Source organism: Octopus sinensis, linkage group LG2 (genome assembly GCF_006345805.1).
Source record: "Octopus sinensis linkage group LG2, ASM634580v1, whole genome shotgun sequence".
NCBI lineage: Eukaryota > Metazoa > Mollusca > Cephalopoda > Octopoda > Octopodidae > Octopus > Octopus sinensis.
The window spans coordinates 163563368-163581280 of NC_042998.1; the positions used below are offsets into that span (position 1 = coordinate 163563368).

A 17913-nucleotide genomic window follows, 5' to 3' on the forward strand; every position below is an offset into this window, starting at 1 on the left:
AAGGTAGTAAACCCACTAGAGTAAACAAGAGAGACAGAGACAGGCAGAAACAAAGAAAATGCCCCTTGTATTTGAATACTATGCAAATATTCTTTTAAAAAAACTTTCCATTTAATTTTTCCAAAATTTAATTGTTTTCCATGCTTACAGTTGAAGAAATCTAATGTTTTTTATAATGTTATTTTAGCATTTTCTACCTTGACTTTTTTTCAATATATATATATCAACTCGTGTGTTCTTTTTCAACCTTCTATACACACACACACACACACACACACACCACACACACACACACACACACACACACATATATATAAATATGTCCTTTAAGTTCATTTATGGGAAACATTTTGAATATGCATTTAAAAGCTCCTGTTCTATTATGCCAGTTACAGCCTAATGATGCCATTTGGCAGTACCAGTTTTTTGGGGTTTGTACTGAGCTATGCCAATATAATGTAGGATAAAATAAAAATGATAATCCTTGGATGGAATTTTTAAATATTTTAATGCATTACTACATTTGTTTCCATGAACCACATGTTTCCTAAGATCAAAGAAATGAATGCATGAACATGATATACCTGAAGTCCATGGATACTGCTGACTACACTGTAAACATCTCAGGAATACAGACTATGATCTTAAAAAACATATGAACTGTGGAAACACACATAGCAATGCATTAAAATACTTATACATTTCATCCAATATATATATATATATAGATAGATAGATAGATAGATATATTTATGTATGTATATATGTGTGTGTGTCTTTGTATTTCTCCCCTTCCCTATTCACTCATTCATGTTCACCCACATTCATTTATTGATTCTCATTCGCATTTTTTCTTCCACATTCAGATATTGATAATCACTTTCTCACATTCGTTTGTTCATATTTGCTCATTCACTGACATGCTTTCACATATTTACCTAATCCCTTTCTTCTGCTCGTGCACAGCCACTAAACTACTCGTTCACATAACTTTCTCTTTCTCTCACACATGCACACATGTTAATCCATGCATCTTCTCTACTCACTATTCCTAGGAGGGTTTTGGCAGTAGAGACTCATGAGAGTGTTCGGGCACCTCCTCCATTGATTCCTATCAGAAACAACCGTCATTAGACTTTCCAACACACAACATTATGTTAAGCATGAATTTCATTTAGAAGAGCAGCAGATGATGTTTTTCAAATGACATTGAATCACTAATCTCAAATGTTTCAATAAAATAATTATATAGAGAATAGGAAATATTTAAAATTTCGAAAATGTTTTGGTTTTCTTTAATCTATTTTCAGTTTTGTGGAGGCTCGTGGCTTAGTGGTTAGGGTGTCAGCATCATGATCATAAGATTGTGGTTTTCATTCTTGGACCGGGTGACGCGTTGTGTTCTTGAGCAAAACACATCATTTCACGTTGCTCCAGTCCACTCAGCTGACAAAAATGAGTAACGCTGCGATGGACTGGTGTCCTGTCCAGCTGGGAACACATACACCATAAAAACCGGGAAACCGGCCCTGTGAGCTTGGCTAGGCTTTAAAAGGGTGCATTTTATTTTTATTATTTTCAGTTTTATTTTATAAATATTCCATGAAAATTAAGATTTGAATTTAATGATTACAGTCTTTCTTTTATTCTTTTACTTGTGTCAGTCATTTGAGTGCAGCCATACTGGACACTGCCTTTTCGTTGAAGAAATCAACCCCAGGACTTATTCTTTGTAAGCCTGGTACTTATTCTATCAGTCACTTTTTGTCGAATCATTAAGTTATGGGGATGTAAGCACATCAACATTGGTTGTAAAGTGATGGCTAGAGGAACAAACACAGACACAAAGACACACACTCACAAACACACACTCACACACACACACATGCACACACACATGCACACACATATACATATATATATATATATATATATATATACCACGAGCTTCTTTCAGTTTTCTCTACCAAATCCACTCACAGGGCTTTGGTTGACCTGAGGCTATATTAGAATACACTTGCCCAAGGTGCCACGCAGTGGGATTGAACCCAGAGCCATGTGGTTGGGAAGCAAGCTTCTTACCACACAGCCACACCTGTACTTATATAACATGTGTATATGATACATATATAATACAAAACCACATCAGAATACAAATCTAAAACCAAAGACAACACAAACATGAGCAAAAAAAAGAAAAAGAGGAAGAAAGAAGAAAAGACATCAGTTCAGCAGTAAGTGCATCAATTGGTCACACACAACAAGGTTCAATGGAACCTACTGAAGCAAGGCAACATGTTGACAGCATTATCAAGGTGATGGCAAGGGTAAGGCGTTGGAGCAGCCAAGCACCCTCACAGGCGTCACTTGAGACTTTGGTAAGACAAACCATGAACAATGATAAGAACTTCACTGTTAGTGGCCCAGCTTCTCCAAACATCTCAAATGCTACAGACTGGAAGAAACAGTTCACTGACAAGTCCTAATAACACACACACACAAACACACACACGGAAACATACACTACACTTAGACAGAGAAATGTACATACATGTGCACACACACACATATGCACACATGTACATACATACACAGAAGAACAACTATATCCTCATTATTAAAACTAGATACTATTTTGCGATATGTGTAATGGAAATTCAATAGTAGATGTGACCAAATCAAAGATCAATAAACAGAACTAATCCTACTATTTCAAAGAATTTGTTTTTAAAATTCAATTTTCAGTTTGAACAGCCACTTTCCTTTTTTCTTTACACAATTATTTTTGAAATTTATTTAATATTTTCCAAACATTATCAACATTTTACTGTATATTTCATGCTATTTTAAGTTGCTCTTTGCTGCATATGTTTTTAGTATTTCTTAATTTCTTGAAGCATGAATGTTCTGCAAGACAGCTTTGATGAAAAATATTGCCTTTTTGATTGTCTAACATTAAATTGTTGCTTCCCCATCCCCAATCCACCTTCCATATACAATCTTTCATGTTTTTGTCTTTATTTCTGTAAGTTACCACTCCTGAATTGCAAATACTTCTGTCTGTCTGTCTTCATATAGGCAATGGTATAGTTGTGTGGTAAGAAGTTTGTTTCCTAATCACATGGTTTTGGATTCATCCCCACTGTGTAGTACCTGGGGCAACTATCTTTTACTATAGTTTCAGGCCAACCAAAACCTTGGGAGTGGATTTGGTAGGCATTAATTGAAAGAAGCCTATTGTATATATTTTCCCATGTGCTTACATGCATGTGTGTCTGTGTCTGTCCCCTACCAATTCTTGATAACCAGTGTTGGTGTGTTTATAACCTTGTAACTTAACAGTTTGGCAAAAGAGACCAATAGAATAAGGTTTATAAAAATAAATACTGGGTTCAATTCATTCGACTATAAATTCTTCGAGGTGGTGCCCCAGCATAGCCACAGTCTAATGACTGAAACAAGTAAAAGGTAAAAGATATACATTTATATATAAATACACTCACACACACACATACACACACACGAGGCATTGGTCAATCCAGGGTTATGGTAGAAAGACACTAACCCAAGTTGCCATGCATAGGATTTGAATTCAAAACCATATTTAGTTGCAAAGTGAGCTTCTTAATCATGTGGCCATGCACTTCAAAACTTCCATGCTTCCTGAGATTCGCTAACACTACACTTGATTTTCTCCCCTCCATGCACACGCAAGCATGTATCTGACTCACACACTTTTCACTTCCCAGACATTTGGACATTAATGCATATGCTTTATACCCACTTTTGACAAGTTGTGGTGCACCTGAGCACTGTATACAATAATTTCATCATCATCATCACCATTATTATTATCATCATCCTTGTCATCATCATTTAACATCCATTTCCATGCTGGCATGCATTGGATAGTTTGATAGGAGCTGGCCAGCTTAACCCTTTTGTTACTGTATATATTTTGAGATGCTCTGTGTTTCTTTCAATTACTTTAAACAAAAAAAAAAAATGGCAGTGCCCCAGCATGGCCACAGCTCATGAGCTGAAACTAGAATCAATCAATCAATCATAACAAAGAATTTAGTAAAATAACTTAGTTATCATTAAGCTAGAGTTAGGAACATAAATTGTGACTAAGGTTTGGTGGAAGATTTTAATTCAAAACTTATGAAAACAAGATATTTGTACTAAAGAGCCAGAGTTAGTAATAAAAGGGTCTGTTTTAGCATGGTTTCTACAACTGGATGCCCTTCCTAACATCAACAACTTTACAGAGTGTACTGGGTGCTTTTACGCAGCACCGGCATGGATGCTTTTTATGTGGCACATTAGGGATGCTCAGCTGGAAAGGGTTGCAGTGAACAAGCTTGTTTGCAAGGGCAACCATGCCTTTACTTAGCTTGTGAGTGGGTGTGTATGTGTGTGTATAAATTGAGAATTGAAAATAAAAACAGCAAAACAACAAAGGTCAAAAGGACATACAAATGGAATGTATGAGGTTGACACTCAGAATACGATGGAAAACAGAGTGGATGTATAATGTCTAGAACATAGCTCTTTGTCAGAAAGAGAAGAAAGGAAAGGTTCTGAGAGAAGGAAAGAAGTCCAAGAAAAGCACATGTGGTTACATGACTGAAGTGGGTATACACACACACACACACACACACACACACACACGCAAATGTTTTGTAAATAGTCAAATAAAATATCTGTTTATTCATTTGTCTTCTGTCTCTGTTTTTCTCTACCTGTCTATCCATCTATGTCTACACACCCGTCTAGTTGTCTGTCTGTAGTCTGTATAGATTTTATTATTCATCTATCTGTCAGTCTATTTATGTATCTTTACCAATTTTCCCTCAGATGCATTTTGCAAAAGACAAAAAAAAAAATGCAAAAAGAAAAGTAAAAGAAAAAAATCCTGTTGGATATTTAGGGGCAAGGACTAAATGCAATATACATGGTTTTCTAATTAACACTAAATGTCCTCGTAATGCTGAAATATAAAAGACTTCATAGATTTTGCTAAGATCTGAGCAGCTAACAACAACACAGATCCACAGGTAGTTATCAGGAAATTGATATTTATTCAAAATGTTCTCGTTATTATTTCTTACATATGTTGCACTTCCATTTTTGCATTTACTTTCTGTTTGTAGTTTTCCTTTTTTTCCCTCCCTCATTTTTTTTTTTTTGCATTGTCAATAATGCTGTAGAGCAACTAAAGCTGATAATAGAATTTTTAACTGGCAGGCATTGCTACGCTGGCCTTTTAATAGTTTGTTGTGTTTTCATAGGTTGATATATATATATATATATATATATATATATATATATATACACACACACACACTATATGCATGTTCGTTTACTAATGCTGTCCAAGTGTACAACTTGCAGACCTGTTCAGTGTCTATTCACCAACTCTAAACAATAGTTTGATCTCATAATAATAGTAACCTTTCATTTCTCGTGTCATATTTTTTTTTACTTTTATTCACCTTCCCTGTCTTTAATATTGACCTCACAACCCAACCATGCCCTTTCCTTAAACACACACTCACATTAACACAAAAACACATGACTTTAGGCTCTTATGACTGACTATGGTTCTCTATGACATTTCAATGCTGTTCTTCCTTGCTTTCATTCCAAGTCTTGAGAAAGATTTTTGCAGTAGACAATTTCTATTTGATATGATTTCATTATGCCAAGTTGCACATCTCATAGATAAAAACTGGCTTACATCTTCAGTGTATTTCTGCCAAAGACAGGGCTACTGTTTTTGAATTGCCATGAACAGTTCTTTAAGGTGTTCTTCTACAGCTGACAGCATTGCAACCAGTTTCTTTCTGCTTTTTCTCAGTTTTCTTTAAAAAGCTTTGTCTCTTGATCTATAAATAAATGTGTGTGTGTGTTTGTGCATTTTTGATTGTATGAAGTTGTTAAGAAATGTAACTTTCCATTGTACCATCACTGGCCGTGTGAAGAAATAGTTATAAGTTTTTGAAGAGACAAGACAAAAGTTGTGGAAATGTTTTTAATGTTTTCCAGCTATAACCTCTGCCAAATTTTTTACAAATGAACTGTGATGAATGTGTCAATGAGTGACTGAAGCTTTTGTTCAACAGTTTATTATTCTTGAAGATGGTCCGGACAGCTGAATGCTGTGGTAGATGTTTTAAAGTTTCTCAGGGTTGATGACTTACTGGTTTCAAGTTCCAATGTAATGGCTACTGGTCTTTGATTTTTATACACCCAAGGATGGAACTCTAAGTAGTACTTGTATATTGGTTTCAAATTTTGACACAAGGCCTGCAATTTTTAGAGAGGAGACAAGTTGATTATATCAACCTCAGTGTTCAACTGGTACTTATTTTTTCGACTCTGAAAGGATGCAAAGCAAAGTCGACTTTGATGGAATTTGAACTCTGAATGCAAAAAGTGAGGAAATGCTGCAGAACATTTTGCCTGGCGTGCTAATGATTCTGCCAGCTCGCCACCTTTAGCAGTAGTGTATTGATAGTTATTCTCTAGAATATTTCTTTCCATTTGTAACATTGGTGTTAGGGAAAAGACACATACCATAAAAACCCAAGTAACTTGCACACCTGTGTAAGTTACGCTAATGATTTTCAAGTTAAAGATTGTTAAAAAAAGCTTCTACTTATGTAAAATTTGCATCCAAAAGTTTTCAGAATTGCTGACATGGTCAGGGGGAAAAGGTTTTCAATTTAGGTGTATTTAGCATAATTTCACTTAACTTATGATTAGATTTTATTAAATTTTCATTAAATAAAAATAATTTCTCTTTAACAGGTATCACATTAAAAGCTATTAAATTACAGTGTGTGTTTTGTTTATAATAAACTTTATTTTACATTTCTTGCCCACAAGAGATTATGTCTGATCTTTAGCATACTGCTGTATGTCTTCTCAAATCACAATCACAGGAAAAGTTGTTAAGAATTATCAACAAAGACAAAGCTAATAAATATGCATAGGTGTTGCAAACTAAGTTTAATTACCTATAAGCATCAGCTTGGATGACACTTTACTCAACTGAGTAAAATATGTAAAAGACTGTGATTACCAGCATGGATGTCAGACTACAAAAGTAGTTGACCATTTAATGGTTTTTAAATATTCTGGAAATGATCTACTCATGTAGTTTATGCGCCCTTAAAATTTATTTTTATTTTTGCAAAAAAAAATGCATAAATTACATGGGTTTTTATGGTAGGTTAAAAGCAAGAATATGGCATTGGTGCATGATGTTGTGTCAGTTGAGAGTTAAAGATGTTTTAAAGAACTATCTGAAGAGTAAAACAAACAGTGGAATTGCTAAGTTGTAGAATTAGTCTTATGTTATAAAAGAGAAAAAGAAGAATGTTCTTAGTTTCAGACAGTGTCTCTTGTCTATGGTATGAAGCACTTTCATAATACTGACACCCCTCCCCACACACACACATGTATATATATATAATATTATACACTATAATCACCTAATAAATTAATGAGCATAGTGTTTTTATATATTTGTCTAGAATCACACCAGACGCGGAGGAGGAGAGAAAATAGTAATTCAGTGAAGGAGAAGTTGTGAGAGTAATAGCCCTGACTGAGAGGGAATGAGAGAAAGTAATAGCAGTGTGAGAAAGGAAGGGGTTGATAAACAAATAAGGAAGGAAGGGATGAAAAAAAATCAGTGTTTCAACTCTGTGAGTGTATGTGTGTGTGTATATGTACAAAAGAAGTATGTGAATGTTTGTATGTGTGATTATTATGCACCTTATCTATATATAAAATACAATTAACCGTCCTTATTGATGGCACCTCAATATATATTATATATAAATTATATGTAATACATATATATATGTGTGTGTGAAATTTATACATAATATACAATGTATATATATATATAATAAATATAATAATTTGTGCTTGTGTGTGTGTATATATATATATACACATACACACAAACTCACATATGGGGTCTGATCAATAAGTATTTGGACTGTTGCCATGGTAAAAAAACTAAAGCACACAAAGTGAAGCCACTTGGCACACATTGACCTTGGACTCTGCTGTGCATGAGTATTGAGTTTTAACATTCTAGCTCACTGCCACTGTTTACAGCAGTGCTTTGAAGGAATGTGTGTAGTGTGTGATCAACACATTGACTTTGACAGAGAAAGTTATCATGGCAATACCTTCTCAAGAGTTTACGCAAAGTTGCAGAAAGTGTATGGGGAAGAGTGTATGAACTGCACACAAGTGTATGAGCGGTTTAGTTGTTTTCAAGATGGCTGAGAAAATGTCGATAGTGACAAACATTCTGGGAGACTCGAAACCTGCTGAACTGAGAAAAACATTGCAGGTGTGCATGCAGCTGTGTGTGCACCACCTGTGAGTTATTAGAGGATGTGAAGATTAGTTGCAGTTCAGTTCAGTCCATTATCACTGAAGATTTGGCTATAAGACATGTAGCTGCCAAATTTGTGCCAAAACTGTTTTCAGCTGACTAAAAAGACACTTGGATTTCAGTTGCACAAGATCTCCTTGATTGTGTCAAGAAGAATGACAACTTTTTGAAAACTTAGCATAGGCCTCTGAGCAGATATTGCCAAGCCTTTGCCAAAATTTGATGCAGATTCTTTGCTCAACTTTCTCTGTCATGGTCAATGTGAGGATCACATGCTACACACCTTCCTTCCAAGCACTACTATAAACAGTGGAAGTGAGCTAGAACGTTAAAACTCAGTGCTCATGCACAGTAGACATCATGGTCAACCTGTGCCAAGTGGCTTCACTGTTCATGTTTTAGCTTCATTGCTCTAGTAACAGTCCGGATACTTATTAATCATATCACGTATATGTATATATATATATATATATATATATATAATATATATATATATATATATATAAGTACCACTGATGCTATATTCCTGGTAAGGCAGCTGCAGGAGAAATACCTAGCCAAAGATAAGCCCCTGTACCTGGCTTTTGTTGACATGGAGAAAGCCTTCGACAGGGTCCCCCAATCCCTTATCTGGTGGTCAATGAGGAAACTAGGGATAGATGAATGGTTAGTGAGAGCTGTGCAAGCCATGTACAGGGATGCTGCTAGTAAGGTGAGGGTTGGCAACAAGTACAGTGAAGAATTCTGGGTAGAGGTAGGGGTCCACCAACATAACAGTTGCAGCAATATCAAAGGAAGGCTAACTGGGAAGATAGTTTTTGTATGTGGCAGATGCTCAGGAGGAATAAACACTGAAAATGTGCAGAGAACAACTTCTGTCACTTTCCAGGGGGGAAAAACTAGAAATAGTTGATAGCTTCCGTTACCTAGGTGACCAAGTCAGTAGCGGGGGTGGGTGTGCTGAAAGTGTAACTGCTAGAGTAAGAATAGCTTGGGCAAAGTTCAGAGAGCTCTTACCTCTGCTGGTGACAAAAGGCCTCTCGCTCAGAGCAAAAGGCAGACTGTATGACGCGTGTGTACGAACAGCCATGCTACATGGCAGTGAAACATGGGCCATGACTGCTGAGGATATGCGTAAGCTCGCAAGAAATGAAGCTAGTATGCTCCGATGGATGTGTAATGTCAGTGTTCATATTCGACAGTGTAAGTACCTTGAGAGAAAAGCTGAACCTAAGAAGCATCAGATGTGGTGTGCAAGAGAAACGTTTGCGCTGGTATGGTCATGTGGCGAGAATGGATGAAGATAGTTGTGTGAAAAAGTGCCACACCCTAGCGGTTGAGGGAACCTGTGGAAGAGGCAGACCCAGGAAAACCTGGGACGAGGTGATGAAGCACAACCTTCGAACTTTAAGTCTCACTGAGGAAATGACTAGAGACCGAGACCTCTGGAAGTATGCTGTGCGTGAGAAGACCCGGCAGGACAAGTGAGACCATAACCCGTGGCCTTCTACACGGGATGTAGCCAGTCCACTTATGCATACCTTCCCTTCTTGGGACACAAAACTCTACTTGTGAAGACCTGTTGAGGCAAGTGAGAATCAGAATCGAAATCAATCAATGGAAATTGCAGCTGAGATACCAGTGCCAGTGGCACGTGAGAGAACCATCCGAACGTGGCCGTTGCCAGCTCCACCCCGACTGGCCTCGTGCCAGTGGCACATAAAAAGCACCATCCGATCATGGCCGTTTGCCAGACTCGTCTGACACCTGTGCCGGTGGCACATAAAAAGCACCCACTACACTCATAGAGTGGTTGGTGTTAGGAAGGGCATCCAGCCGTAGAAACATTGCCAGATCAGACTGGGCCTGGTGCAGCCTTCTGGCTTCCCAGACCCCAGTTGAACTGTCCAACCCATGCTAGCATGGAAAGCAGACGCTAAACGATGATGATGATGATGATGATATATATATATATATATATATATATACACACACACACACACACACAGAGGGTGTGTCGGTTTTTTGATGTCATTTGTACGAGCGATGCATGGCTCATAAAAGAAAAACTGTGTTTGATAACAAATAATTTTGAGAATCCTATTATCAGACCTAGTCAGTGAATTTACTATTAATATCAGAGGCTGCTTCAATACAGAGTCAAAAGTGTTGACATTCCTGAATCAGATGATCTTTATCAATTTTATACACAGTGCTGGTTATAGTGGATTTGGGAGATTGTATGGTATTATGGTGGTGTTGACTGACCTCTCTCTTGATTATAATAGTCTAATGGATTGAGGTCTTGTGCTCTAGGGAGTCATATGACTGGGACAACATAATTATGTAGATTAGCATACATCCATGCTTGGGTTATCCTAGCCTAATCAAACAGCAAAGTGTCTTGTTGGATGATGTACAGTCTTCTGTTGCATATTTTGTCCACCCAGGGCCTCACAACTTTCTCCAACCCCACTGTACAGACAGCAGCATTGAGAAAATGTGTGAAGGCATGACATCTCCCTCATCACTGACAACTCCCAGAACCATTACAGTTGTTGTCAACTTAATATGCATGTCCATTGGAACCTCATTTGTTTCTCTGTGTAACTATTTGTTGTTCCTTACATTTACCTATTGGTCCTCATCAATTTTTCTTTTTATTGGAGAAAAAGCATTTCAGCCTCTTAATGTTTTCACTTGTTTAGCAAGCACTTTGCATGGTTCAGATGAATCTCTCTTGTTATATCTGACATGAACTGACACCTCTGCATCACATACAATTTGTACGTGATGTCCTCTTGCCCAGCTTTTCTTACGATTTGTATTCTGCATTCTGAAACCTTGAAGTCCTGTGCAAAATCTCTGATTGACTTTCCAAGATTTTTATCGACTATATTTTTGACTTTTTGTACAAAGTTAGGTGATCAGTGGTATAGGCACTGTTTCTTCTAGCTTTACATTCTGAGTTCAAATTCCACTGAGGTAACTTTTCCTTCATCCTTTCAGGATCAATAAAATAAGTAACAGTTGAGCACTGGGGTCAATGTAATCAACTATCTCTCTCCCCAACCTGCCAAAATTTAGGCTTTGTGCCCATAGTAGAAAGAGATGTTGTTGTTTTTGTTTTTGTAAAGTGCAACAAGCTGTGAAAAAAGAAAAGAAAAGAACCATCTGCTCAAACAATTCTCACAAATGAATACAAGGTTACAGAAGCGTCAAACCTATACAATGAGGGTTGATGTAAGATATAATCAAGCTGTATAATAAATTCATCTCCAGGGAGGTTGTTCTTGTTGATGCTGTTGTTGCTGTTATAAACGTTAATTACAGATGAATTGAAAATTTGACAATTTCCACTGAAATATGTTTGTGTGTTGATCACTGTTTATGAAAACATCTATATTCTGCAAACGCTCACACAGAGAGAGAATCAAAAGCGAATTCCTTTGTTTCATTATCTGAAAATCATACAGACTTGTCTCTTGACAGTGCTCGTTAATTTTCAGCTGTTATAAAAGTCAAAGCTTTGCAGTTTTATAATACAAACTAACTTTGTTATTTCAATTATTATTATTTTCTAAGTTAACTTTAAAAAGAAAACTTTTATGTTTGTTATTCATGTTTTATTTTATATATATATATATAAATGTATGTATATGTATATATATTGTTTTATATATATATATACATAAAACAATATATACATGTATATATGAATATATATGTATATATATACATGTGTATATATATATATATATATATATATATATATATTGTTATATATACATAAAATAATATATATATAAATATACATAATACAATATATATATGTGTGTATATATATATATATATACATACATAAATGTGTATGTATGTGAATATATATATATAGAGATATACATGTATAGATATGTATATATATATGTGTGTGTGCGTGAGTATGCATATATACACACACCCACACACATTCACACACATATATATATATAATTTAGGTTATTATATTTGTTTATCACAAGAGTCAAAAGCAGACAATTTAAACAATCTGATTGTGTGTTGATAGATCAATAGTTTGGATTTTCGACAATTATGCTTTATTTTTGTAGCTGTCAGTTATATCACTATATTTTATCCAATATTTTTCTATGGACATCTATCTTCAGAGGGCAAATTGCACATATTTTTGTAATGTTGGTTTCAATTCAAAGCTAAAGTAGGTGGGAGGGTAGTCAAAGATAATTGCCATCACCATTGTTATCATCACTGTTGTCATCATCATCATCATCATTTCTTTGTCATTGTAGCATGAGTTTTTTTAGTTTGTTTTTGTTTTGTTTTTTCATGCTGATGTATGTTTTACCAGTCTACAACATATATCATTTTTCTATCTGCATCAGTGTTGTGTCATCTCATCTGTTTGGTCCAGCATCAAGAAACACATAATAATGGTTATGTATGAAGAACCATTGAGAAAGGAGTTGTTAACTCTAAAATTCAATCCAACTTCCTAACTAAACATAAATCAAATTTATTTATTTTCTTATGCATTAGCCTAGCAGATGTTCGAATTGAACCATGACCACATAGACATCCTCTGTCTGGAAGAGCCTGCATGCTGTTCCATATTTTCTCTCTGAATAATTACCCAACAAAAGAGGAATGTGTAAATTACTCTTAAAAGAACCAGACATGAACATCTGATATAATAATGAATGTTGTGTGTATATATATATATATATATGTGTGTGTGTGTGTGTGGGTTGCACCCATAACCCCTAACTTACTTTGTGTTATATATATATATATATATATATATATATATATATATATTTGTCCAGAATCACGCCAGATGCAGAGGAGGAGAGAAAATAGTAATTCAGTGAAGGAGAAGTAGTGAGAGTAATAGCCCTGACTGAGAGGGAGTGAGAGAAAGTAATAAAGTAATAGCAATGAGAGAAAGGAAGGGGTGATAGATGAATAAGGAAAGAAGGGGTGAAAAAAAATCAGCATTTCAACTCTGTGTCAGTGCATTATTTACATTTGATGCATATTTGTCCTCATCTTGTTTGTTGTTAACAAAGTGTTTCGACTGATATACCCTCCAGCCTTCTTCAGGTGTCTTGGGGAAATTTCGAACCTGGGTTCTCTCTCCTAAGGTATTTTTCGATGTTATTATCATTATTATTATTATTAAGATGAGGACAAATATCCTTCAAATGTAAATAATGTATATAATTCCTCATCTCTTAAATATAGAACTATATTATCTTTGTGAGTATATGTGTGTATGTGTGTGCATGTACAAGAGAGGTATGTGAATGTTTGTATGTGTGATTATTATGTACCTTATTTTGTACTCTATTTATATGTAAAATACTAAAATTAGCTGTCATTATTGATGGCACATGGTCAGCTAGTAGCTTTATGTTTTCTAAACCAAAGAAATAAGGCATATGCTTGAGTCTCTACATAGTTACTCAAAACTAGCATAGCTAGAGGGGTGTGGAGGGGGCAGTTCACTTTGGGCAGCACTTTTATGAGGGTGATACCACTTTGAGGGTCTACTGTAGGCTATAAGCCTGTATAAGTTGTATTAAAATGAAATTATAGTGGTTTTGATGTCGGGACATGGACACTACTCACCAATAAATGCAACAATCGATATAGTCACTGTGCAATATGTATTTTCGTAGGGGCCTGGGGGTGGGATAGGAGGAAACTGAAGGGCTGCCCTGGGTGGCACACACTCTAGCTACACCACTGTTACTCAGCCTGCAAGAAACAGTAGGTGAATCTTTCCCAAATGATACCACATCATTATTTAAAAGATGAGAAGTCATATTCAATTATATAGTGGGAGATGTACTATTTCTAAATAGGTAAGATATCTGTGGTATTAATGTCTTTTAATCATAGGTCTATGCAATCAAAATTAACCTATAGCTTCGCCTAGGGCTAAATAAAAAGAAAAAAATAAAGTAAATTTATTTGTTAATGTTATTCTTGACCAGTTGACAAATTCTTTACTTTTTTAATATATCTTTGGTGGTGTATACTTTATTTTTTTGTCTCTGTGTCCACTTATGTCTGCCCACCTGTCTAGTTGTCTGTTCTGATTGTCTACATAGCTGTCTGTATGTCTCTTAATTTTTTTCTTTGCCTAACAGTCATTCTATTTATGTGCCCCTACCAATCTTCTCTACCTTGTTGACTTAAAATGGAGACTGTTTTTGTTGCAAGCATTTGCACTAACCCTTTGGTCTGAAGATAATTTTTTTTCCTTTCTGAAAGCCCCTCCACTTCTTCCTATGGCTAAATAGTTTTTAAAAAATGTTTCTTTTCTCATTTGTAACATTAATTGCACTTTTTTTTCTTTTGTGGGCCATTCTAGGTTGGAAATGCAGGAGGAGCTAGACAGACTGCAAGTAAAGCACTCCCACGATACAGCTTCACTTCTTGAAATGAGGTTAACTCTACAACATGAGCGAGAAGGTATTATACTTGTTTTTATCCTAAATGAACCATATTAGGTACCTTTGCTTTTCTAGTATTTTCCTTTCTTGCTGTTAATTTTCTTAGTCTAAATGCATACAATTATACAAATACTTCAAAACTTATAGCTATTATAGTAAATTTTCTTGTGTATTTATATATCATCATCATCATCTTTTAATGTCTATTCTCCATGGTAGCATGGGTTGGACAGTTTGACAGGAGTTGGCCAACTGGAGCGCTATCCAGGCTCCATTTGTCTGTTTTGGCATGGTTTCTACAGTTGGATGCCAGCCACTTGCAGGGTATACTGGATGCTTTTACATGGCACTGACATAGGTGCTTTTATGTGGTACCAGCACAGGTGCTTTTACAAGCCAGTGGGACAGGTGCTTTTATGTGGCATCAGCATCCATAAGCCCACAAGACTAGGATCTCTCAACTGAGAGAGGGATGTAGAGGACATGCCTGTATATATATATTTGTGTGTGTGTGTGTGTGTTTGTTCTCCACCACTGCTTGACAACCAGTGTTGGTCTGTTTACATCCCCATAACTTAACAGTTTTGCAAAAATACAGATAGGATAAGTACTAGTTCTTTGAAATAAATGCAGGGTTTGGTCTTTTCAAATTAACCCTTTAAGTTGGCTTCCAAGTGTGGCCACAGTCCAACGACTGAAACATGTAAAAGAATTAAGGTAAAGAAGAATATATATATATTTGTAAATGCACCTATGCTGGTGCTGTGTAAAAACACCCAGTACACTCTGTAAAGTGGTTGGCATTAGGAAGGATATCCAGCCATAAAAACCATGCCAAAACAGATATGGAGCCTGGCCAGCTCCTGTCAAACTGTCCAACCCATGCTAGCAGGGAAAATGGACATTAAATAATGAGGATGATAATGATGATGATATATGGCAGATAAAAGAAGTGAGGTGAGAGAATAGATGTTTATACCATTAGTTTACAGCTGTTTCATTACCTTTTTAGTTATATAATTGATATTACATCACCATTCACACATATATAAAATATACTTATAAATATATATGTACACCCATATATGAAAGTGTACTGTACATTTCCCTAATAGACTAATCCCTGAGATTGTTTTCAATCTCTTCATCCTTTGCTTCTCTTTTTTGAGCATTTGAGTGAACCACCATCAGCTCTAACATGAACCTAAATAACATAAGCCCTCAAATAAACAGTGCATGAGTGTGTTTATATGTGTTTGTGTTTTTTTATATGTAAGTTCATATATGTGTATATCTTTTATTATGTTTTCTATATCTATCTATTACTTTTGGGACTACAGTCATGCTGGGGCATTTCCTCGATGTTTTTAGTTGAACAAATCAACCTCAATGCTTATTTGTTTTAAAGCCTGGTACTTTATCAATATCTTTTGCTGAACTGCCAAGTTATGATGATATAAACAAGCAAACACCTGTTATCATACAGTGGTGGTTGGGGTCGGGGACAAATACACACACGCACACATATGTGCATCTGTCTGTGTGTGTGCACATGTGTGTATATATATGTATATATGTATATATATATATATGTGTGTGTGTGTGTGCATGCGTATGTGTGTATGTAGATAGATAGATTTACACATGATGAGTTTTTCAGTATGCATTTACTAAATCTGCTCACAAGACTTCAGTCAGCCTTGGGCTATATAAGAAGACGTTTGCCCATGTTGTCATTTAGTGGGACTGAACCTGAAACCATGGGATTGAGAAGCAAACTTCTTACCACACAGCCATGCTTTCACTTGTGTATGTGTGTGTGTATATATATATATAAAGTAATAAATGTCAAGATTAGCACCTTGCTACTTTAGTATCTCTTACACTCTTACATGGAGTTAATTAAATTTCTTAAACAGGAAAGTGGTGAGTTGAATCTAAGGTGTGACAGGTTTGAGAATTAACAGCTGTGAGTTTATTGGTTATATAATTGTAATGCATGTGTTTCCTTGATTGCGTTATAAACATTTTTATTTTCAACTTCTTGTTTATTTATTTGGTAATACTATACTTAAATAAAACAAAACATTGTTCAAGTATTTTATTAGCTGGAAAGTATAATGAAACATTATCTATTTTTCAGTGTTAGGTGCGTCCATTGAACTGTAGTATATATAAATCTGTCAGCTTTTGGTTGCTTACATTATTCTCTGATTAACTTATCTATCAGTTGGTCTGTCTATCTATCTATCTATCTTTCTGTCTGTCTATCTGTCTATCTATGAATCAATCAGTCAAACAATGAATCAAGCAAGTTGCTTGTGTATTTGATATAGTAAGCTAAGATTTTTTAGTTCATGCAAACCATACCATTAGCAAAGAGAACCATCATACACTAAATGATTAATTTTTATTTCCTTCAGTGCTAATATGGGCTGAGTTTGTCTGTTGGTCACATTTTATGTAGTTTTTCATGTGGACTGCTTTGTGGTAGATTGGTTCTGAATGCAATATATGCAGACTCCCAAAGTGGTATCACCCTAATAAAAGGTACTCAAGAATCAAGTGGTGGTGTTAAACTTGGTACCAAATTAAGGCTATCATCCAAGAACTGGAATAGTTCCTCAGATAGGCTTTTTACACAGCTTTACCTTGAGGCTTTGGCCAGTCTGCAGTTATACTCGAAGACACATACCTAAGTTGCTGCACAGTGGGATCAGTCCCAGAACCTTGTAGTTGTGAAATGAACTTCTCAAGCATGTAGTCATATTTGCACCTAAGGAGTGCAGTCAACAAATCTGGATTATATAATCAAATATTTCTGTAACATTAATCTATTATGCACATATTCCCACTTATATGTATAAATATAGTATATATATATATATATGTATGTATATATAATGTATATTATATTTGTATATATAATATATAATATATATAATAAAAATGTGACAAAAGGTATAACAGAAGTACATACTGAAAAGGAGAAAAAAAACATACAATGGATGT

At 35.5% G+C, this 17913-nt stretch overlaps 1 protein-coding gene across 4 annotated transcripts in view; it reads left to right on the forward strand.

Annotated features, from left to right (window-relative positions):
• LOC115226650 (centlein-like) overlaps window positions 1-17913 on the forward strand; it is a 410125-nt gene that overhangs the window by 146840 nt on the left and 245372 nt on the right. For all 4 annotated transcript variants that reach the window (XM_036500365.1, XM_036500367.1, XM_036500368.1 and 1 more), the window contains one exon: window positions 14820-14920. In XM_036500365.1, coding sequence (XP_036356258.1) covers window positions 14820-14920 — 101 coding nt within the window. The remainder of the gene's footprint in view (window positions 1-14819; window positions 14921-17913) is intronic.